Below are 25,590 nucleotides of genomic sequence, written 5' to 3' on the forward strand. Positions count from 1 at the left end.
TTCAGGTATTCAGGTACAGAAACAACATTAACCTAAATATGCACCATGTAGGTCTCGTGACATATCTTACCTAACCTCTTTTTCCTCCATCCAGATGAACTTTGCTTTAATCTCTATTAAAGGAGTAGACCCAAAAAGACATGTTAAACAGGACAATACAAAAGGTAGCTAAATCAAAACCAAAAAAAACAACAAGACAAGTTGAGAACAAAAAGGCAGTCTTTGCAGAAGCACGTCCCTTCAATACCACTTTTCACAGGCGTCCAGTATTGAAATTGATTGGAAGATTACACCTGTATGTCATCAGGAATGATTGACAGGTCAGACAGCCAATCAGCACGCCGCTCGTTAAAGTGATAGAGTAAAAGTAAGGAACCTCACAGAAAACAACAGAAAAAATACTCTTAACATCTCTGGGGACGTTATACATTACTATAGCCTGTATTTTATTAATACAGTATTAATTTAATTAATGTAGTTATATAGAATCAAAAGAACAGCGAGTGAATTTTCTCATTGCCTTTTGTTTGATTAACGTTATAGAGACAGCATCAGCGAAATCTGCCGTCACTTTAAGAGCTGCACAGATGCCGTGCTGTTACACATGCGTATTTACCATCGTAAAAAATGACTGCTCTCGAGAATATTTTGACACATTTTTGTGTGCATGTGTAGAACACAAATGGAACCGTTTCTCGATACCCATCCATACGTGCAATTGCCGAGCTTGTTTTACCACAGATGTAATGTGATTAGCCGTTGTCACTGTGACTGTTATGTCAGCACCGAGCTTCAGACACGCCCTGTGTTAATGCACCGTAAAGGACATGTTTTATACAAATCATTCCCTTCAGGGACACATTCCCCAGAATAAGCCACATGAATCAAGATCAGAACAAATACCTGAATCTAGGGAAAATTTTGTGTAGTTGGTGAATAATAGAGATTAATATTATAATGAATAAAAATTAGTAGTTAGCGAATGAGACGTGTATAAACTGTTTTTTGTTCTGATCACAACTGTAGTTAATGATTTGACCTAGTACTTACAATGGATTCTTTTAGTTGTGCATTTATCATGCTTCTCTACTTGAAACTCTTAAAGGGATAATTCATCCAAAACATGATAGTTTTGGTGTATGTACATTTTTATATAAATGAACCATTTTGGTTATTATTGACTTTCACTCTATGGACCAAAAAATATTTACATTTCTTAAAATATCTTTGATGTTAATACAGCAGAAACTGTATGTGACAGAAGTTGGGCTGGACTGAACTGTCCCTTTAAGCAATCGGCACTCAATTGGTTTACATTCTGTCTCAAAATTGGAAATACAATCATGTAGGTGATATGAAGAGGTCTGTATAATTTGTCTCGATGCCTTGCTGAATATGAAACATGATATCTAAAGTAATGTCTCCGATAGGATTTTAGGGGAATACCTAAACTGCTGCTGTTCTAAGAGGCACATGATTTTTCTCAGGGGTGTCGCAACAATCGCTTGCCAAGAGTAATTAAATAAGGCTTGCGGGCTATTGTCTGTCCTGACATGACTGGGTGTTGTGATGTTTATCTCAAAGTGCCTTCACTGGAAGTTGGTGACAAACTAAATGTTTTCTGTTATAACCAGAGCCATCTGCACTGCCTCTGACTGGACATGCAGTGTTGCTCATTTGCAGTGTCATAGTGTTAATGTCACTCGCCTTTACTGTAGGAAAAGTGGCTGACTGGAGTCGGTCATCTGCTAAAAGCCTATTTAAACACAGGATACTGTGAGTCCTAAAAGCAGGGTTTCTCAAATCTGGCTCTAGACTGCAACTGATCAAACTCATAATCTTGAAGACCTTGGTTAATAATCAAGGTGGATTTGATCAGGATCCGTTGTGAAACCCTGTCCTAAAGGATCCTGACTGATGCAATGTAGAGTTCTCTCCCCTCTCTCTCTCTCTCTCTCTCTCTCTCTCTCTCTCTCTCTCTCTCTCTCTCTCTCTCTCTCTCTCTCTCTCTCTCTCTCTCTCTCTCAGCTGTTTGGCTGTCCTGTAAAATAGGTGGTGTGGGGCAAACTGATGTGGTACTGATTTATGAGGGTTTGATGAAGTCACGGTTAAGAAAATAATTTGAATATTATCGACTGAATGAGAATATTGAAGAGTTTTAAGTGGTTATAAATACAGTTATAAATAACTGTATTTGCGATGTTGACTGTGATGGTAATTTAAAAACCTATTTATGATAACGTTCATAAAAAAGTTTATGGGTGTTTGTAATTCTATTTCATGTTTTGTGATGGAAAATTAATTGATTGAAGATTGTTTTTTATTGTAATTAAAGTTGTTCAAAACTCTCTCTGTCGCTCTCGCTCGCTCGGACACTCTCTCTTTCTATATATTTATTGTTAGCTTTGCCTTTATTGTTATCCTTTGCTTGCACTTTACTGAATATTGTGCCTTATTTTACTAATATTTATTTAGATAGAAAACTAACAAAAGCAATATTTAACGGACTGTTACAAGAACTTGCCAAATATGTAAATGCATTTCAATGTATTATTTAAAAAGATAATTTAATGAATAAAAATGCTTCTATATATATTTAGTATGTCATGTAATTTTATTATTTTATTTGTCTACAATGTGGGTGTCGCACTCATTGTGGTGCATGTGTTGAAAAATAAAGTAAAAAAATGAATCAATCAATTCTGTGGCTTTTATTTATATTGCACCTTCAAGCAGCATATGCAAATCTTGTCTAACAAGCTTCCCTCAGGTTATGTTTGCAAAAATGTATTCAGTTGTTTCAGTTATTTTGTTTGTGTACTAATTTGCATATAATTTACTTGATGATAGTATCTGCATTTACACAAATGAAGCAGTTTAGTTAAACACACGGAGACATGCGCTTAATTGATTCTCAGAACTGTGTCATTACCTAGATGATTTATGGGATTTGTATGGGTTTTTTTTCTTTCTTTAAGGAAAATCCCAATGTTTAAACTAAGCCATGCCCACAGTTCTTCAGAAAAATATTCCAGGTCTACCACATTCCTCAGTTTTCCAGCATCTTTTGTATATTTTAACCCTTTCTAACAGTGACTTTATGATTTTTGAGACTCTTATTTTCACACTGATGACAACTGAGGAACTCAAACACAACTAATACAAATGGTGAAAACATTTACCATGTCTCTCCAGAAGGCAAGGGATGTGTAAACATTTGCACAGCATGATTGGGGGGTTAATAGTTCTTTTGTCATCTGGAAAATATGTAAATATTTTATGTAGCTTTTGCAGGACAAAATGAAAAATAAGATCTTGAAATAAAATAATTTCTAGTCATCCTGTTCGAAGGTTTACATCCACTGGCTTGTGTTGCCTTGAGCATCAGTGAATGCCACTACCAGTTCAAAAATTCACTTTTCTAAAGGTTATAATTTTTTTTTTTTTTTACTCCTTCAAATTATTCTGTTCAAAATGATCTCACATCATCTTTGGCCTGATCAGCACATTAATGACTAAACGTGTTTATACATCTCTGTTCAAAAGTTATATCGCAAATTTAACGAGGTTGACTCAGAATTGGTTCCAAGGCTGTATCTCGGCCAGATTTTGATCAATCGAAAACGAATATTGGTACGCTCTGTCTGTGAACAGTGCCCACCTACAGGTCATGGGATATGAAAAATGGCTATTTCTGCTTATAACTTCTGAGCAGTTTTTCAGATAAATATATTGTGGTCTATGTTAACAAGTATCATGTTCACCCAAAAATGAAAATTGTCATAATTCCTCACCCTCATGTCGTTCCAAACCTGCAAAACCTTCGTTCATCTTCAGAACACAAATTAAGATATTTTGGATTAAATCTTGAGAGCTCTCTGACCTCACATAGACAGCAATTTAATGAACACTTTCAATGTCCAGAAAGATAGGAAAAACTGTTTAAAATGGTCCATGTGACTACAGTGAACCTTAATGTTATGAAGCGACAAGAATACTTATTTGTTTGTTTTGTGCAAAATGTTTTTTTTTACTTTATTGAACAATTTCTAACTGTATGCTGTTGACGTAGGGATCAGAGAGCTCTCTGATTTCATAAACAAATATCTTTATTTGTGTTCTGAAGATGAACTTTCTTATGGAGTAATTAATGACAGTAGTTAATTTTTGGGTGAACTATAACTTTAAGAAGCCTTTTTTGCCAAATAAATCCGATCAAATCAAGTGACCAGCCAACACTACAAAATAATGCTGCCCCAGCTCCACTAAGTTTTTAAAATGCCCCCCAGTCACGAAATCCGGGCCTGGCCTGTAGAAAACATGCATAAAACAAACATATCTATATATATAGAGAGAGAATTATAAACAGTTTTCAAAATAACCTACATTTTATTGAATTTATTTTAACATAACCCCTAATATGAACTGTATAAGGTTGTACAACGGTTACAAACACGAATACCTCAGCAGCCTGCAGACGGAAACCACATTCATTGTATGAAAGAAACGTAACCTACAAACTTCCATGTTTCATTAAGAGCCACTTCCTTCAAAACATACTAATATAATACACACTATATACATACAACAGCTTTAACCTCAACAATCAAGATCTTTAATAAAGATCAATAAACTTCTTCATGTGTCACCATTTCTCCATTAAAAGAAAATGACCTCTACAACAGAAATGAATGTACTGAAGAAATTAGTGTCTCGTTATAAAAATATTTCATACGGTAACGTCAACATAACCTGCGCCTAAAGTTTAGATTCACAAAGCTTGATCGAGACATAACATGGTTAGAAATAAACCAAAAATACTATACACAAACCGAAAAGTAAGCACATGGTTAATAACTGAAATACAAATGTTGGAAGTTATGAACAGGTTTATGTAGACACACGAATACAACCCAGAGCTACAGCTGAGAGCGGTCGGGGTTGTGGTGTGACGCTTTTACTGAAGGAAGACGCTCAGCCGCTTTCGCCCTTTCTGCGAGGAACTTATCAAACTCTGAGGGGGAGAAGGAGACAAGACACTGAAATCAGATTTAAACAGTTGGTTGAACAGCCTTAATTGAGACACAATAGGAAATGCCATATATAGACATACAGTAGGAAGTGCCATATGAACACATGCTGTTTATGAACACTGCTGGGTTTGGAAAGTACCAGCAAGTGAGAGAAAAATTACTGAGCTAGGCATTTTTGTCACAAAAAGTTCTCTTTTTTTTTACCACAACAAGAGTAAGCAAAGGTAACTGAGGACATGATAAAACCACAAGTCTTCAACTCGTGGTTCTTTATTTCCTATTTTACAGTGGTCTGTGCAAAGGCGTAGGTGATACAAGTCAGTGGAGGTAGGAGGAAAAGCATTAAAAGTTGCCCACTGATATAACCCAGCATGCAGAAGTTAAAATAAGTGAGCATGCAAAAATAATCGTAGCATATGGATGGTATATTTTAGGGGTGACCCCGAATAGTCGAAGATTCGATGCATCAATATGTGGAGCCTGATTCGACCACCGATCTCACGGTCGAATCTTCGCGGGTGTTATGAAACGAGGATCATACCATTTTGGCAAAATGGGGGTGCTCAATATTTTAAAGACGTGTCGCGGCACTGAGCTGATCATTGGTTTCCAACAAGGGGGTAATCTAGCGCTCGGAAAGCGTTCCACCCCTAGGGGCTGCCATTAACCAAGCCATCACCTGCTGTTAGCATCCCATTGACTCCCATTCATTTTTGAGTCACTTTGACAGTGAATAACTTTACATCAGAGGCGTTTAAAGACTCCATTTGTCCATTGTTTATTTATAAAGAAACACAACAATGCATAAAAGGCTCCGTTACCTTGTATCTTACACTATCGTCCCGCAGAAGCTGTTTTTGTAAAAATAGGCTAACGATTGCGTCATAACCAACGCGACTCTGTCGCACAGTTGAGAAATTACCGTATAGACCTGAGGAGACGCTCGCAGGCAATCTTTTACAGTCTATGAGACAGTCGGGGGGACGTGGAGACATAAAGTCTGATAAAGTCAAGATAGAAGAAAGGGGAGAAGCCGATAGTGAGCCAAAAGCAACGGGAGAAAATATTTAAACAACGCGATTCAGCTTTCACTTTCCACAACTAGCAGAAGACCTACAGCTGTCAGACAGGAGGCTCACGTCACATCTACGTCGTCAAGCTCAGTCTGAGCCTGCGCAGTTCGCTCAGCCATCAGGAAGTGTGTCCCTAGGTTGACTTCATTATTTCGCCGTTGACGTCAATGGGATCGCTCTGTCCATTTCTTTTACTGTCTATGGTTTCCGACCCCTTTAAGGGCGCTGAGCTTCGCACTGTGCCTTTAAAATTAGAACACGTTCAATGAGTGTACACACCGGCGGCAGCATTCAGCGCCTGTCCGCGGCCACTCAGAAAGTTGTTTAAAATCCTGCTGCACCACAGAGCGCTTTCGTGCAGCTCATCTGTCAGTCAATTCAAAATTGAGCTCGTGTGTATATAATGTGCGCGTCAGGTGGCGGTGTGAGTGAGATGCCGCGGGGCTGAGCTTCGCATACGTCTTCAACCGCTTTAGGCACAATCGGCTTCAGAACGTGCATGTAAACGCACTCAAAGTACTTTTCCTCTCTAGGCAGGTATTTTTTTTAGGTTTATTTATCAAAATGTTCTTTTATATATTTGTATGATGTTCTGTATTTCGATCGCGGCTTTAACATGTTATGAGAAAACGGTTTATGAATGTTTATCCACCACATTACCTTTTAGGCTATTTAAACCTAAATAAGAAAGCCATTGTCTGTCAGTTGGCAGGCAGTTTTGGTTGCTTTATTAAAAGTTGTTGCTGTGTGCAGTGTGTAAAGGAAAATTAAAATAGTTTTACCCTCCTGCTGACAGTGTCGTGCCCCTCCCAACCCATTCACACACACACACAGATGATTTGTATCGGTCTACCATAGAGAGATTCGACAATTCGATTCGATTGTCTAAATCCTTAGTCGAGGACAGCCCTAGTATTTTTTTAAATATTTTCACTGTTAATTTAAATCTGTGTCGATTTAAATGTTGCAAAATACATTACTTGGCGCTAATAGTACTACAGTCGTATTTGTAGCTGAAAGCATCATCATATTAGCCATATTTCGTAAGCACACAAAAAAAACAAGAGTACCACCTTCACTTGTCACTCCTTCAGAGTCATCTTCCTGCAACACAAAAATATACTTTAAATACAGTAAACAATAATCAGTGTTTTAAGATGATGTGAAATCCAAATGTACCCTCTGCTTTATTCATAAATGTTTTATTTCACGTTTCAGTGCTACATTTCATGACATTCACAAATCTTCTAACTGTAAATAAAATAACAGACAGGCTGTAAATAAGAGTCATAATTGAATCAGCTGGAGCGGTTCTTGACTTAATGAACCGCTAGTCATTACTTTTGTAATGTTCAATTTGAAATAATTTATAACCGTTTTATCCCTGATCTGTTTTTCACACCACTTTATGTTAAAGCTTGTCAGTAATTACTGACTAGTTGTTTATGACAAAGCAGTTATATGCTACAAAACATATTCATATACGCTTCTAAACAATGCTGCATTTATTTGATCAAAAATACAGTAATACTGGGAAAAATTACAATTTAAAATAAATATTTTCTATTTGAGTATATTTTAAAATGTAATTCATTCCTGTGATGGTAAAGCTGTATTTTCAGCATCATTACTCCTGTGTCACATGATCCTTCAGAAATCATTCAGATATAAGGATTTGATGAAGATAAAAAACATTAATTATTATTATTATCACCAATGGTGAAACTTGCGCTGCTTAATATTTCAGTAGAATAGATTATTATACATCTTTAAATAACAGTATGTCTTTTAAATAGAAAGCTTTTGTAACATTATAAATGTATTTACTGTCATTTTTGATTAATTTGATGCATATTGCATATTGCACACACACACACACACACACACACACACACACACACACACACACACACACACACACACACACACACACACACACACACACACACACACACACGCACACACGCACACACGCACACACACACACACGCACACACACACACACGCACACACACACCTGACTCCAAATGTTTGAATAGTAGTTTAATTAAGGGAATTCTGCTATTAAAAAAGGTTGTTTTAAAACATTATTTAAAATATTATATTACTATTAAATAATAAATACATATTAAATATATATAATATTTATTAATAATGAATAATGTTACTGCTATATGACCAATGGGGGGGGGATTTCCTCCAAATACTAAAACATTTTGTCCAATAAATGGAGAAATCAGAATTATTAAAGGGATTGTTCACCTAAAAATAAAATTTCTGTCATCCTTTACTCACCCTCAAGTTGTTCAAAACCTGTCTACATTCCTTTCTTCTGCAGAACACAGAAGAAGATATTTTGAAGAATGTTGATAACCAGACAGTTGATGGTCGCCATTGACTTCCATACAGGTTTTGAACAAGTTGAGGATGAGTAAATGATGACAGCAATTTCATTTTTGTGAACTATTCCTTTAAATTGGAATTCGAGCTAGACCTGTTATATTTACAATTCCCGTCCTTAGCAAACCAGTTAGAGGTTTAAAAGCGTGTGACTCACATCATCCACGTCAAGCCATTGTTCAATGTCATCCATCACTTCACTCTGATTGACAGGGATCTGACAGCAGATGAAGAAATATGAATTAATATACATTAGCATAATAAAGTAGGACTATCATCAAACCAGACCACACCCATCTCAAACAAGCAAGGAAGAATCGGTATGTTTCAGCCCTAAGAATGGGAAATGAGTTGGTTTGAAATGGGAACACCATAAAATAAGACAATGAGCGAGTATGGATCAGGTAGGATTCAGGACAACAAACTAAACACCAAAAAAGTCCCACAGAACCTTCAGCAAATAAAGATGATGAAGCTCCTCAAAACATGCAGGCGACACAAAAGCAAGACGGCAGAGACATGTTGTTCACCAAACTAGAAAAAAAACGTTGACATGCTGAAAGAAAAAGGTACAAAACGAGCCCAGAGGAGCAGGTACAACAGCTCGACCAACAGCACGTCACACACTGCAGGCTGACCGTCTCATCAGCCAATCAGACCCACCATTCCCTTTTCAAGCATCCAATGAAACTGAGGTGAGCTGCCGAGGGAGGCGGAGCCTAGGCTTTCATCCTTAACATAGACAGACAACCGTTTTAAATGATGGACGCATATAGTGGCATCCGATGTCCGGTGGTAACAGCCACAGGAACATCCTGACTGCTCTCACATACAATAATGAATGCTGCTCTCTCAGAATACAAAGAGATGGCATTTGAACACAATTTCAAACATCATATTCTTTCTGCAAGATTTAAGTCATTCAAAGACACTTACCGCTCCTTTGTCCTGTCGCTCTCTTCGCGAGGCTGCCGGTCCCCCAAGAGCTGCACAGTGTCCTGGACTATTAATAAATACATTTTTAAGTGGCGTTTACTAAGACAAGTGTTATTGCTCATTCTTAGTCTCACTTATACAAATAAACCCAAATATGAAAATTCTCTCAATAATTACTTACCATTAAATACTACCCTAATGTCGTTTGACACCCGTAAGACCTCCGTTCATCTTCAGAACACAAATGAAGATATTAGTGTTGAAATCTGATGGCTCAGAAAGGCCTTCATTGACACCAATGTCATTTTCTCTCTCAAGACCCATAAAGGCACTAAAGACGTCGATACAAAGCCCATCTCACTACAGCGGCTCTACAATCATTTTATGAAGACACAAGAATAGTTTTAGTGCGCAAAAAATGAATATATAGTGATGGGCCAATTTCAAAACAAGGTTTCGAATGGTTATGAATCAGTGTATTGATTCATGATTCAGATCGCGTGTCAAACTGATGAAATCACGTGACATTTATTTTGAATTCGGCCCATCACTATACAAGTCATTTCGTTTTTTTCCGCACAAAAACTATTCTTGTGTCTTCATAAAATGATTGTAGAGCCGCTGTAGTGAGATGGGCTTTGTATCGACGTCTTTAGTGCCTTTATGGGTCTTGAGAGAGGAAATGACATTGGTGTCAATGAAGGCCTTTCTGATCGCATTTCAACACTAATATCTTCATTTGTGTTCTGAAGATGAACGGAGGTCTTACGGGTGTCGAACGACATGAGGGTGAGGACTTAGTGACAGAATTTAAATTTTTGGGTTAACTAACCTTTTAACACCAATTATTACTCTTAAATGTGTGAATCTCTTTAGACATCACTTTCTATACAACACACTCGTTATTCAAAGTGCCCCCATTTTGCTTTTTTTGCATTTTATCTTTCATGTAGAGTGTAATATAGTTGATGTAAAAATGTCTGCAAGGTTTCAAAGCTCATGTACATGACAAATCAAGTTATCGTCTCCCAAAAGAAAGGACGTGAGTCTGACCTGCTGAAATGAGGCGTCAGGAATGCCAGTCTGACTTCCTGCATGATCAAACGTAGGTTTGTAACCTAACATATGCAAGTTAGATCTGCATAATGCCAGCCATTGGTCGTCATTGGCTGCTTGCGAACAACAACCTTGGGTTTTTGGAAAGGTGCTATATAAATAAAAATAAGTATTATTATTACTTTGACCCTTAAACAGTAGTTGTAACTTGAGGCCTGGAAGAGTTTGGTTTGTGTTGTTGAGAGGATAAAGTTTTCTGTGCTGTCAAAACAAATCCACTTTGCACGCATTTCCAAAAGACGAGGACTGGTGCTGGAATGGATATGGAAATACAGATGCCATAATTACCTTTCATTTTATGTTATAGAAAATCTTCTCACAGTCACTTTCTTTTTAATGGTAATGCAATACCAACTAGTCTATTTAATGTGTAAAACAAGGATAAACTACATGGCTAATGTTTCCTGGTTTTGCTCCTATTATTTCCAGGCTATTCCACAAACATAAACTTTATTTCTTATAAAGTATAACACTTTAATCGCTGTGTATCCAGTATCCATTTATTGAACCATTTCAGACACTGAGAAAAGAGGCGATGTATATTATGAGAAGGGGGTGAAACACTCAGTTTCAGTCAGTGTCATGTCAATCTTGAGTACCTATAGAGTAGCATTGCATCCTGCATATCTCCGAAAAGTCTTTATTTTTTTAATAATTATATAAGAAAGATGCGCTGTTCCGAGTCTTTCCGAAAAAAGCCGAGCGGGTGGGGGCGTGTCGTGTGAGCGGAGCTAAATAATGACGTGTGCGCGCTGCTGCTATTGTGTTGAGTCGAGTGCGTCATCCCTAACAGCGGGAAAAAAACTTTATTCAAAATAAAAATATGGCTTTTAATCAGATACAGCCATACATCTATGATCCGGAATCAGACCCAGAGGCTGCAGTTGAACAGGAGCAGCAGCAAAAACGACTAGAGCAGGACGTCTCTATGTGGTACAAGTTATACACTAACTATATAATATGCTTAGCGGCTTGTGTTATTTACATATTTATACTTGAATTATATCGTCGTATTTTTGTCTTTGAAGGTGTACATGTGGGAAGTGCAGTTGTGCACGTGTGTTTGTGTGTTTACGCGTGGTTTGTGTAGACAATTGTAGTAAGCGGACCGGTTTTGCACAGCAGGATTAGTTAGTGTTTACATTGAAAGACACGGAATAGTAGCACATTTGAATGAAGAAGCGCGCTTATTTAGTTCAACATATTTCCCCACTCTTTGTGTATTGTTGTTTGGAGTGCTTTTACAATACACAAACATAAAGTTACACATATAGTGGCCAGCTAAACAAATCTACACGCACTACACATCGCATGCTCCATTGATCAATTAACTATACGTGATCATGTTTGGGCTACTTGATGGGCATAGGCAAAAACACAGACATTTGAAGCAGTCTCACTCACCCTTCTAACGTTGGGACTGCTCCATCCTTCAGCATTAGGCGATCGGGAAAATCCTGTGTCGAGCTGGGCCTTGTTTATGAAACAGTCGGCACCGAAATGCAGCGAACAGATATAAACATTCGCGCAACTCAGTTGCTGATCCGGAAAAGCAAATTACATCCACTGTTGCCTTAACGCGGGGTTTTGGGGGAATCTGTGCAGGACTGTCTTGGTCTGGCAACCAAAAACGCACTTTTATGGTGACATTGTTATGTGCACATCACCTGTCCAGCATCCTACAAGCCAGCGCTTTGATGGGCGTAGCCTGTTACTTTCGCTCTCTCCCTCTCTCTCTCTCTCACGCTCTTCCGGTAGAATTGTCCGTAAGGCCCATACAAGGAAATTCCGCCCCCATTAACGTCAAAGGGGACGCATGATCTCAAAAAACTTGCCGAAACTTATGACTAACCGGAAGTAGTATTTTTAACAAAGAAATACTCCCATCAAACGTCCACCTTAACTTTTGAAACTTTGTCTATGTTTAGTATGGGATTCCAAGTCTTTAACAGTGTAAAAAGATCAGTATGCATGAAACAGCATTTCACCCCCCCTTTAAAATGGTTTTTGACATTCGATGCAGGTAAATCTATTGTAGGAGACTACAATACAAAAATTAGAAACCTTTAAATTAGCATAATAGGGGCACTTAACGAAAATGATAAGATTTAAACTATCAAGTTCACTTTATTGTCAATAACTGAAAATATCACAAACATTTACTCTCAACTGCGGTTTTATAAAATGAGACTTGTAATTATACATATGTACTGCTTTAATTCTTACCTGTTTTGTAATGAGCTGATTTTGTTTAGGTCTAGCTCATCTGCTTTTGTGCCTGTAGCGAATCATGCAACAAAATTATACATTACTAACTGAAGATAGAGAATAAAATGTGAGCAAAATGTAAATGGGAACTTACTCAATCCTGCTAACTGATTGGATAGCGTGGTCACTGTTGATTGGACAACTGTATTGTGAGCACCATTTGCTGCCTTCGATTGGTTGGGAGTACCCAAGTCAATGAGTTTTGCATTAGCTGGATTCTGAAATGAAACCACGAATTAAGATAAATGAATTAATAAAAATAAAGAATATATCAATAGATAAACCCAGCGGTGTTTGATATCAAATGTATGAATTCTTACAGACTGTGCACTGCTCTGTCTGGTCAGATGTCTTTCAAATCTGAGAAGAAAAAGAGAAGTTGGGTAACACTGATAAGACAAGTTACTAAATGAAACTAATTCACTGAAAGGTGTGTAGCCCACATCAAATTAATGACTTCCACAGTCGGTTATTGGTGGATATGATTAGTTTATAAGGATTTTCAAAATATATTTGTAATTCATTTACAGAAATGTATATATACTGTAAAACAACTATGAATGTTTAGGATTTTAATAATTTCCTAATAAATCTTTGATATTTCTAGGTTTCCATGATCGTGGGAACCCTGTTGTTATAAATAAGCTCTCCTCTACATATTATGCTTCATAATTCCCATAATTGCCAATATTAATTAGGATAATCTTGGACAATTAGAACATTTTAGGAACATTTATTAATATTTTGAATTACATTTTATATTTTCAGATTTCATTTGAATTTGTACAATTTTATTTTGCTAATTTTATTATTATTAAAAAATACCATTTAGGTTAAGTTTTTATATTAATTTCAAGTTAGTTAGCAGACATTAGTTTTAATGTTCTACACTTTACAATAAGGCTTAATGTATTAACATTAGTTAAATAAGAATGAACAAAAATTCTGCAGTATTTATTAATCTTAGTCAATGTTAATCTAACTCATTAATATTAACAAAGGCTAATACATGCTGTTAAATATACTGTTCACTGTTTATGTTTATTAATGCATTAACAAATGCTAACAAATGAGACCCAATTGTAAAGTGTTACCGTTTTAATAAGCATAATAACCCAGACCAACTCATTTTTTGTGTTTGTCATGCAGTGATGTTGTTGTCCACTGGGTGGCAGTACACTGGCAGAGAAATAGAGCACTAGATTGAGGTTAAGAGGTCAGCGGCCTGTACCATGAAGCCGGTTTAGCTGGCTAGCCAGGTAAGTTTCAGTTTAGACTGCACCAATCCTGGGCTTTAGGTACTATGTAAGTGGTTTGGCTTTTAGCTGTGTTCATCGTCATAGTAACTTAAGCTCTACAGCTAAACTGCTGGTTATGTTCTGGATAAGAGATCTCTAACTGAATTTGAACTAATCTGCTGTGAGCAAAGTAACAAGTCTGATGCAGTAAAGCCACCCCCCCCAGTTTCTCTTGCTCCAAATTAAAGGTCACAATATGATAAATAAATAAAAAGTCTAGCTTTAATGACGATTACTTAATATAATAATTGTATATGATAAAAATGTATATATATATATATATATATATATATATATATATATATACATACATTTATATATATAATACGTTTATATATATATATAATACATTTGTGACATATGAGGACACAAATGTGTATAATGACATAGGTATTACAAGGAGAGGGTGAGGAGGACATTACCCATGTCCCCACTTTTCAAAATGCTTATAAATCATACAGGATGAGTTTTTTTTTTTTTTTGAGTTTTAAAAAAAATTGCAGAATTTTTCCTGTGTTGGGTTGGTTTAGGGGCAGTGTGTGTGTGTGTGTGTGTGTGTGTGTGTGTGTGTGTGTGTATGTGTGTATGTGTGTGTGTGTGTGTGTGTGTGTGTGTGTGTGTGTGTGTGTGTGTGTGTGTGTGTGTGTGTGTGTGTGTGTGTGTGTGTGTGTGTGTGTGTGTGATGGGTAGGTTTAGGGGTGGGGGCAGTGTGACGGGATAAAAAATACGGTTTGTACAGTATAAAAAGCATCACGCCTATGGAATGTCACAAAAACAAATGTGTGTGTGTGTGTATTTATACACACATATATACACATAGTACATACACACACACTAGACAAAAAGGCTGCATTTATTTGATCCAAAATACAGCAAACACAGCATTATTGTGAAATATTTTTGCAATTTAAAATAACTGTTTTCTATTATAATATATTTTAAAATGTAATTTATTCCTGTGATCAAAGCTGTATTTTCAGCATCATTACTCCAGTCTTCAGTGTCACATGATCCTCCAGAAATCATTCTGATATGATGATTTGATGATAAAGACATTTATTATTATTATCAATGCTGAAAACAGTTGTGTACATTTATTTTTCCAGGATTATTTAATGAATAGAAAGTTCAAAAGAACAGCATTTATCTGTAATATAAAGCTTTCACATATTTATTTTACTAACATAAATGCAGCCTTGATGAGCCGAAGAGAGACTTCTTAAAAAAACATTTTACTGTTCCAAAACTTTTGACCATGTAAAATTAACTAAACTAAAGCCTGAGCAGAGAACGCTGATGATCAGCATCATGGTACCAACAAAGCCAGATGGAATCGGTTTGGTTGTCAACTCAAAACTAATCCTGTAACCCTGAGTTTGTTCAGCTAGCATCATGGTCTCAGTTTTGGGTTGGATATAGCGCACATTTCTTACTATTTTTGCCATATATAAAGATACAGTAGTATGCTATTTGGAATTCATCTTTATAATGTGATAGATTCTGTCACATGCAAAGAAGAAAACATATGGATGAAATTGATAACTTCAACAACTGATGTGTATTGGATCTGTTTTGATCACCTATCATAAGTCAGATACCTATTCACCATATTTTTTTATAACACATTTACACTTTGCAGGCCTCCATGTGCATGGAAAAAAAGATGAAATATTCATGTAACATTTTCAAACATCATCCCTCTAACCTGTGATATTGTGCAAACGTGGTGTTAACGTCGTCATTGGCAGTGAGTAACTGCTCTATAAGCTTCTCCTCTGTCAGTCGAGGTATGAGCTCCACTATCCGGCCCTGCATTTCCTTGCTCATTAAGTACAGCTGCTACTGACCGCCACAGAGAGAGAAGAGAAACACCAACAACCCTTTACATTTATCAACTGGAGGATGAGTGTGTGCATGCAGGTGGAAGAAAAGGTGGAAAAGAAAGCAAGGGTGTGTATTTGTGTCAGTGTGTGATTCCAACCTGCAGTAGCTCTGTGTCCGACGGCTCGAGACTTTCAGGCTCCATCTGACTCATCATGTCTGACATCACAGATATATTATTACGCACCACCTCCAGCTCGGCCTTCAACGTCTTCATCTGAAACACAGACACACTTGAAACCAGCAGTATTCAATACTATAGTAATAAAAACATCCACTTAACAGCATTTAATTATCTTGGTTAATGTTCATTTCTACATATGCTGTTAGATTTTTAGAATTATATATCACCAGAATTCTTGATGGGTCATTATATTTATATATATGCAATTATGGCATAACATCCTAATATTGTGTTGGTCCCCCTTTTGCTGCCTAAGCAGCCCTGACCCGTCGAGGCATGGACTCCACTAGACCTCTAAAGGTGTGCTGTGGTATCTGGCACTAAGATGTTAGCAGCAGATCCTTCAAGACCTGTAAGTTGCGAGGTGGGGCCTCCATGGATCGGACTTGTTATTCAGCACATCCCACAGATGCTCGACTGGATTGAGATCTGGGGAATCTGGAGGCCAAGTCAACACCTCATACTCGTTGTTGAGCTCCTCGAACCATTCCTGAACCATTTTTGCTTTGTGGTTGGGCACATTATCCTGCTGGAAGAATCACAGTCACCAGAGTTTTCATGTTTCCATGAAAGGGTGAACATGGTCGGCAACAATGCTTAGGTAGGTGGTACATTGTTGGTGCTTTCAGTGGTGGTCAGGGGTCAGCATGGGCACCCGGACTGGTCTGTGGCTATGCAGCCCCATACGAAACAAATGCGATGCACTGTGTATTCTGACACCTTTCTATCAGAACCAGCATTAACTTCTTGAGCAATTTCAGCTACAGTAGCTCTTCTGTTTGATCGTTCCACACGGGCCAGCATTCGCACCCCACATGCATCAATGAGCCTTAGCCGCCGGTTCATCAGTGTTCCTTCCTTGGAGCACTTTTGATAGATACTGACCACTGCAGACAATTTGGCCCTTGTCAAACTCACTCAAATTCTAATTATTCAAGACTTTTTTTAAAAGCAAATACAGAAAATGAATATATTGCAGGGAACTCAAAACACCAACATGTTCTCTAAATGTAAATGGCTCTCAACCACTATAATATGCAAATAACTTTTACTGTACCTTCTGATCATACTGCACAAGTGATATTCTTCCTCAGTATTTTTCTCTTGTTGTCCAGTGCAAATGGCTAAAGATTCTTAAATCAAGATGCATCTACTAAAATGAGTTTATGCTTAAAATAAGAATAAATATTGCCAATCAACTTAATTCAAAGGGACATTTTCATAACTCATTGACAGATATTTGTGTAAAAAAAATTAAAAAATATTTTTGTTAAATTTTTAAGAATTTGAATCTCATGTAAATGTATCAAAGATGTTAAGATATTTGTATTGGAAAACAGGACAAAAATACTTAGAAAGATTTTTTAAAATGTGCAATGCATGCAACATTTAATGCCATAACTATGAATTTAAGACTTTCTGCTCTGTTTTAAGGCCTTCATTTGCGTAATTCAGACTTTTTAAGACCCGCAGAGACGCCCACCCACCCTTTATCTCAAGTGTGACATGCTAGTAAGCCTTCCTATGTGTGTGTTACCTGATGAGGTGACAGTGTGACAGACATCTCTGTATGCTGTGGTTTTGAGGATGTGACAGAGTGACTTTCTGTGCCCGCTGTTACAGGAGACACAGAACCAACGGTCTGTTGGCATCAGGCATTAATTAATAAATACAAAAATAAGCAGTGCACATATTGTATGCTACCAATCTAGAGAGGATCTACTGTGTGCAACCTTTTTTAATGGCTGGCATTCCAAAAAATATTTGTGTATTTATAATTGTTAATAAAAAGCTGCTTCAACCAGTATCTAAATAAACAGAAGTTATACCCTGTTGGGTGTGTGGATGGGGGAATACCCATTCAGTTCAGTCATGGGAAACTCCAAGCCTTTTCTCCTGAGATCCTCATACACGGTTACAACTCCGGTTAAATCTGGAGAGCTACGGAAGGCATCGGACCACGCCTAGTGAGAGACAAAGACAGACACACCCTCAGCTCTGTCTGAATACTTCACACTGCAGCACACATACTAAGAGACACATACTAAGCCAAACTTTTTTTAATGCCAGTGTAAATGTAATTCATTTAATCCATCCTTGCCAAAAATGGATCCTTGTCAAAAGTGACAGTAGATATTTGTAATGTCACAAAACAAGAACTGTCATGAAAACTCTTTGAGTGTTTGGCATTGTAATGGTATGACAATGTTGATGTGTTTGGTTTTTGTGGTAAAAATGCTGTTTGAGCAATTACAGGACTTTCCACTGCCAATATATACACAACACACTGCTGTGAGCAAATGATGCCCAATGTACAAATTTGGGCAGTCCCAAACAAATTATAAACATGCGTGGCGATTTCTGTTGTCGTGGCTCCTAACTGGTGGTCCTACATTATACAGCGAGATAGGTTCAAAGACAACAGTCTTACGACCAAAGATAACGTGTGATAATTTTCTGACAGTGTCAGAAATGTAGCATGATCATCTCACAACATGTTTGCTGCTACGACCTACGTCTACAGACTAGTCAATAAAAATGCAACATGAAATGGGGTATAGATCAACAGGACATGGCACTAAAACTACTTCCTCCCATTCCATTTGTAAAATTGACCTAGCCATGACTGCAGCCATGTTCTCCTTTCGCTTCCTCCTCCTCAGCGCACATAAAAACCACAACTGCCAAAGTGCGATTTATTTTGCTCTGTCTACCTCTAGTGCATGCTAATGACAATTAATTTGTGCATTCATGTCGTACCAAAGTTTATTAAATACATGTCGTTTAATGAGATTTGAAATGATCTTATAGGATTGCCGAAATTGTAGAAGGCATAAGCTTTCTGCTGCTGTACAATATTGCATACATGAATTACCCGTAGCAGATCTATACAGGTGGAGCTGGGGAAGGTGGAGGATTTCTGAAAGCGCACTGCATTGCTAAGGCAAATGCTAACCAAGTTTTCAAGGTTCAACAGCAAACTCATTGGCTACTGACGCAGCAAGAACCAATCAGTTGTGCCCTATAGAAAATGGTATGGTTGCAATCAAATTGCGAAAGACCTTTTAGCCGGCACTATCTAGAGTTTCATGACAGAACTTTGTATTTCTTTTTTTAACTTTCTATTGATAAAAGAATCCTGATAAAATGTATCACAGTTTCCGAAAAAATAGATTTTAAGCTACTGTTTTCAATAATAATAATAATAATTAAAGCTGCACGCAACGAAGAAAGGGCCCTCACACCAGTGCCACTGTTGCGCTGGTTATTCATGGCGAAACATCAGACTTTGTTCAGCCTTTAGATTAGACTGAACAAATATGATGTTGATTTGATAACAATTTCTAGGAGGAGGACTTTGTTAAAGTACAACGAACACCTGGAAACAGCAAAAACTGCCAACATTTTGCAGAGAAAATTCTAAATATCTCACTTCCTGTTGGATTTAAGATTTTGCACCAAGAAACTATTTTTCTAGGTATTGGGCTGTTACATGCATCTACCAAATTCATACCTGTACATGAAATGTAGCGTAAACGGCCCTTAATTAAAATTTTGTAGGTGGCTCTATCAAGCCACTTTGGTACACCTAATTTTGAAACCCATATCACATGTAAATTTTCACCACTTCTGACGTATGAGTTTTCGAGAATGTCTAAGCCCTCAAAAATGCGATTCATTTAGGAGAAGGATAATAGGCCGAGCAATTACAACAGGGTCCTCCCACCACCGCTGCTCAGGCCCTAATAAGAAGTAATGTTTTTGAGCAGCAATTTAGCATATTAGAATGATTTCTGAAGGATCATGTGACACTATTTACTCTGAACACTAGCTGAGTTGACAAAGGGTTTATTTGGACCTGTATCATGCTCAAGACTCTGTCCTGAAGAGCCACTGGTGCGTTGTTTTTAGGCAGGATCGTTTGGACCAAAACGTTCTCCACAAAGTCTCTGGTGGACACGTAGATGTGGAATTTGTGCCCGCAGTTCTTCACACAGGCCTCCAACACCTGCAGCAAAACCAAACGGACACTGAAGAATGCACATGGAGAATCATGTAAAACACACTGAATTACTATACGTGTACATTTGATGGTATTGACAACATGTTTGACACTTACACTCAAAGCCAGCATGACCTCATTGAAATTTCTATTTCCCAGAATTCTCTTCTTTATTGCCCTGACTGCATCTTTAGGCCTGCAAACAGAGCAGCATAACAAAACAATTATGCAGAACAATAAAGTACCATAGCACCATACAATTGAATGAACTGTTCAGATTTGGACACTTAAGCCATTTATTATTATTATTTTATGCAAAGAAGGACAGCACAAGCAAGATGAGCTAGGTTTAAGATGTTAAAACAATCGCTGTACAGCTCAGCATTCAGAGGTTTTAAGAGTAGTTTAGGTGTCCAAATACATTTGAGGAAGAATCCATTGTCATGACCATATAAACAGAAATCTGTCGTCCCTGACAACATACACACCCGTCATCTGTTTCATTGACAATGTCACAGATCTCCATGTTGAGGCCCCAGTCTTCTGACGGGAGGGAAGAACTAGTGGCATGTTCTGAGAAACGAGACCAAGGAACAGTCAAACAAACATAAAGGGTTCACCCTAAAATAACTAGTAATAAATAATAACTTTAATCACATACTTACCGTTCATTTTTTAAGCACAACTGAATAAAATACAGTAAACAAATGAACTTAAAGCAATTATGTAGATGTTTGCATGCTAACTAGCACTGTTCCTTATCAACAGAATCAACAGCACAAAATAAACTTTAGGATGAAAGAACACTGAACTGTCTGTCTGCTATTACACCAGGACATTATTGTTATCTTTCTCAACAGTGACGCGTGGTTTATGATTTACAACAACACTATCAAAGATACAAGCACTAAACTTGTGCTGACATAATAGCTCCTTGTTGTCATGAAGAGCCCAGACTAACTTTAAAAAGAGGTTTCGTATTTACAGTCCACTCACTCTGGATTAGTAAAATCCTAACCATTTGCTGAACTGAAAATTGTAACTAGCAAACTGAGTTTAACATGACTTGTGTTGTTTACAATGCTTAAGGTTACATATCTGGGCAGGGAAAACAGGCTTTTCAACAGTTTGAAAGGGCAAGTTCCATCAAAAGCTCCCTCTTTACACTGCTTGTGTCATCACACAAGGTGTCCACCCATCTTTAAAGTCACCATGGAATTAAAATTGACATTTTTTTTTTTTAATGGAATATTGCAGTATTTATTATAAATGATTTATCCATGCACATCATAATTTTTTTTTAAATGCACGTGTCCTTATAATCTTTCATCAAAATAACTTTGCCTCCCTCTTGTAATGACATCTCATCTCTGATGATGCGTTCACTGGCGCGAGGGCGGGGCAACCTGTCACTCACATGACATCACGGCAATGGCAAACCACGAACATCCAATCAAATCAATTCCAGAATGACAAAAAGTCCAGCCCTATTTATTTTTTTCTTGTTTGAGAAGAAGAAGGATATACCACACAATAGGGAGGAAAAGATTGCAATTGAATTGCAACTTCAATTACATGCTGACAAAACAAAAATGTAAATCTTAAAGATTTTCCATATAAATATTGTGTTAATGATATTAGTTAATTTAGAAACACTGACAATTCTAATAATCTAAAAGATAAATCAGACATGTGCAGAACATTGCACAGATGATTTAGCTGCTACTGCATAATTAGGGTGTTTGGCTGGAACACGCAGTTCCAACCCAACTAATTGCTCTGTGCTGAGATGAGATGAGACTAGTATCAGCAACGACACACCACCCCTTAATAATGAATAAAAATGTGATATTACTGTATTTCTTACGAACACAGCATTTAAATCTAGATTGGGTTACACAACCGTTTTAATTCTGAGATGTAAATAGTTCTTTTCTAAATGAGTGCGGTAAAGAAATGGGTCAAAACGTTATTAGGATCCAGCGAGACGACTTCCAACAAACCTCCTCGCCCCTATTGGCAGACAGCGTTTGATTGACACGCAGCTCAGCCAATCACGAATGCGCTTATGGGGCGCATCCGATACAGGTTTGCACGAATGAGGCGTCAATCTCAATTTAATCGTATAATTTGCGGTCGTACTTAAATAAACCGATGTACGTGTACGTGTTCGCTTCATGTGTCTTGCATGCAAACCAGGCGCGAATATTCAGATATAGGCTATATATGATACATTTGATGTATTGGACGTATTCAATACATCAAGCTAAAGTGCACTTGCTGATCTGTGCTACACTGATGCTCGCTTAAACGTATTGCGTGGTATTTGGGATCTCATCCAGAGTGTTACTCACCTATAAGCTGACCCACGGGTGTAGAAAAGGGGTTTCCTGTGAAAAACTCCATCCTCCGAGTGTCTCACTCTCTGCTGCTCTGTGCTTCGGCTTCGGCTTGCTGATCAGCTGGAGAAAGCTAAAACAAACTTAACTGATTACATCATCTCTTAAAGCGACAGTAGCAGTCTGAGAATACGGGGACTTTGGCTGTGTCCACTGTGTGCTGCCTTCCTTTTTTATTACTATGTGTACAAGGCATTATGCACCAATAAACAATTCAAAACAACCATCATTCTGCATATTTAGTACAAGTAGGCAAGTGACTTTCTTTGTTCTATTGAACACAAAAGAAGATATTTTGAAGAATGTCAGTAACCAAACAGTTGATGAGCCCCATTGACTTCCATAGTATTAGTTTTTTTCAATCAACTATTTGGTTATCAACTATCTTCCTATGTTCAAAAGAAGAAAGAACTGCATACAGGTTTGGAACAACTTGAGGTTGAGTAAGTGAGGATGTAATTTTCATTTTTGGGTAAACGATCATTTTAAATAGGTAAATAAATGACATTACTCACCCATCTGGAAATGGAAGTATGTGCAAGTCAAGCTCATTACATTGTGGGATGCAGTATTTCCGTGCATTAAGCTCTATGTGTTGTGTTGTCATCCAGATATTCAATGCAAATAATTCACACACACTGTTCACAGAATACATACGGCATACTGTAGCTCAGCATGGTTTTTGGATTTTCTGAACGGACAAACACAACCAGGATTCTTATATGGACCTGCATAAATGATAAGGTGTGGCGCTCTTCAAACCACCTGAAATGCAGGCCCTGCCCTGCCATGTGTGAGTTGCCCACATGATTTGATTTGAGTGCATAACAAGCAGTCTGGTGACCTGTCAGGGTGTGTGTGCTCTACAGAAAAAAGGAAAGAAAAAAAGAAATGCAGATTGATTCCTTGATGCATGAGATGCAGTTTTTTGTCTTGTTGGGACTAGAATCAAATGATTTATAGGGTCTATTGTAAAAATGGTCACGGGAGATCAAGCTAATGCATGATGCATGTCAGACTTTATCATATCTGAAACGCTTCCTCCAGTAATATTAGTCTTTTTGTCTAAAGGTCAAACTTTTTCTGTTGTTGTAAACACTACAGCCCATTAAACAGGGCACAATACTAAAAGCAGTCCACGCCTGACCTAAGAGAAAAATGAAGAGATATTTCAGGAATTGAGGCTACAATAGTATAGTAGGCTATAGATATTTTGAAGCATTTGTTGAGTCTCTACATTTGATAAAAAATGTAAAATGTTATATAATTTTAAATATTCTTTTTGAATATATCTTACAATGTAATTTATTCCTGTGATCAAAGCTGTATTTTCAGCATCATTACTACAGTCTTCAGTGTCACAAGATCCTTCAGAAATCATTCAGATATGAGGATTTGATGATCAAGAAACATTTATTATCCTTATCAATGTTTAAAACAGTTTTACTGCTTAATAGTTTGTGGAAACTTGTGCAGTTTTATGTTACAAAAGATTTTCAATGTTGTAACTTTTAGATCAGATTTGTTGTTGTTTTTTTGTCTTTTTTTCCCCATATTCTATATTTTAGTATTCATTATAAATAAAACAACATTAAGTCCAAAGCATTCTTGAATTACAGCCATTTAAGTTTGGATGGTGCATTTGTGCACTGTAAAAAATTAGAAAAAAAGTTACCTGGTTGCCTTAAAATTTTGAGGTCATTGAAAATAAAATGTTGAGTTAATACAATGAACATTTTTTGAGATTCGACAGCCTTTATTAAAATATTATTAAAATATTTTGTTAGCATATTGGGTAATTGTGTGTGCTTTATTTGTGATGACGCAGTGAAACATGCCAAATTTTGCTATTTTCATGGTTTATCAATTTTTTAAGGGGTTCAGATACAACAATATTTTGAGTTTCTATTTATTAAACAAATTTCCTTCATTGTATCAACTCAAATTTTTAATTTCAATAAACTCAAAATTTTAAGGCAACCAGGTTACTTACTTTTTTAAGTTAAACCAACAAAAACCAACAATTTTTTTTTTTACAGTGTGTCTATTCTCAAAAAGGGCGGTGACAGGAAAGGGGTTAAATTGTAATATTTCACGATCACAATATAACTGTTTTTATTCTATTTTTGATCAAATAAATGCAGCCTTGCTGGGCAGAAGACACTAATCATTCAAATTCTTGATCATACAGCATCTCTGCAGTGATACCTTTTTAAAACCTCATTCATTCCCAGAATTTGTAACTTTCATGATCAACCACACGGTGGCGTATGTCTCTTGAACTATGGCGAAGCATTGCAAGCCAACACCTGTGGCACTGGCGTAAAATCCTGCTGTTGTAAAGGTCAGAGGTTCACACAACACAACAGACACTAAATCAAAATGATGGATTGTTCGTTATATTGTAACTTTTTAATTTCAAGGTCTTAATTTTTCATATACACTGAGTTGCATGTAATTTCAGATAATTAAAGTGGCAAGAAAATGGCAGCTGAACAGCAATATTTTATACCTGGAAAAATCTGGACTCACAGAAACATCCTCCTGTAATTAACTTGAAGGAGTCAGATATGATGACTCACTGCTCATTTATCTGTGTGAGATGCAGATCAACAGACGAAAAGGTGGAAAGACAAACTAAATCTATTTCTATTTCACATTTACAATGTGTTATTTAAACTGTCCTGAAAAAAATGTATCATGGTTTCCACAAAAAGTTTGCAACATTGATGATGATAATAAATGTTTCTTGATATTCATCATATTAAAATGATTAAAGGACATGTGACACTGAAGACTGGAGGAATGATGCTGAAAATTCAGCTTTGATCACAGGAATAAATTAACAGTTTTCTATTTGAATATATTTTATAATATTTCACAATATTTATCCATTGTCACTGTCTTTTGATTAAATGCAGCCCTGGCGAGCATGAGATTTATTTTTTAAAAATTGTTCCGAGTCTAGACTTTGAAATGGAAGTGTATATCTTCAAACA

The 25,590-nt window shown here is 37.0% G+C and overlaps 1 protein-coding gene across 3 annotated transcripts; it reads right to left on the minus strand.

Moving 5' to 3' along the window:
• Positions 1-1,206: 1,206 nt before the first annotated feature.
• tom1 (target of myb1 membrane trafficking protein) lies at positions 1,207-23,259 on the minus strand. 3 transcript variants are annotated; one of them, XM_067458999.1, is made up of 17 exons: positions 23,107-23,259; positions 22,547-22,664; positions 20,681-20,765; positions 20,310-20,388; positions 20,049-20,198; positions 18,019-18,153; positions 17,727-17,831; positions 16,106-16,222; positions 15,830-15,963; positions 13,147-13,186; positions 12,921-13,044; positions 12,785-12,836; positions 9,443-9,509; positions 9,170-9,238; positions 8,664-8,723; positions 7,180-7,210; positions 1,207-5,014 (listed from the first exon to the last, which is right to left on the minus strand). In XM_067458999.1, exons 2-17 carry the CDS (start codon positions 22,596-22,598, stop codon positions 4,920-4,922), a joined length of 1,395 nt encoding a protein of 464 aa, XP_067315100.1. In that variant the 5' UTR covers positions 22,599-22,664; positions 23,107-23,259; the 3' UTR covers positions 1,207-4,919. The 3 variants fall into 3 exon arrangements, with proteins under 3 accessions (XP_067315100.1, XP_067315119.1, XP_067315110.1); XM_067459018.1 differs by lacking the exons at positions 17,727-17,831; positions 23,107-23,259 and having other exon boundaries at positions 22,547-22,697; XM_067459009.1 differs by lacking the exons at positions 9,170-9,238; positions 23,107-23,259 and having other exon boundaries at positions 22,547-22,696.
• Positions 23,260-25,590: the final 2,331 nt, after the last annotated feature.

This window comes from Pseudorasbora parva, chromosome 2 (assembly GCF_024679245.1).
Source record: "Pseudorasbora parva isolate DD20220531a chromosome 2, ASM2467924v1, whole genome shotgun sequence".
Lineage (NCBI taxonomy): Eukaryota > Metazoa > Chordata > Actinopteri > Cypriniformes > Gobionidae > Pseudorasbora > Pseudorasbora parva.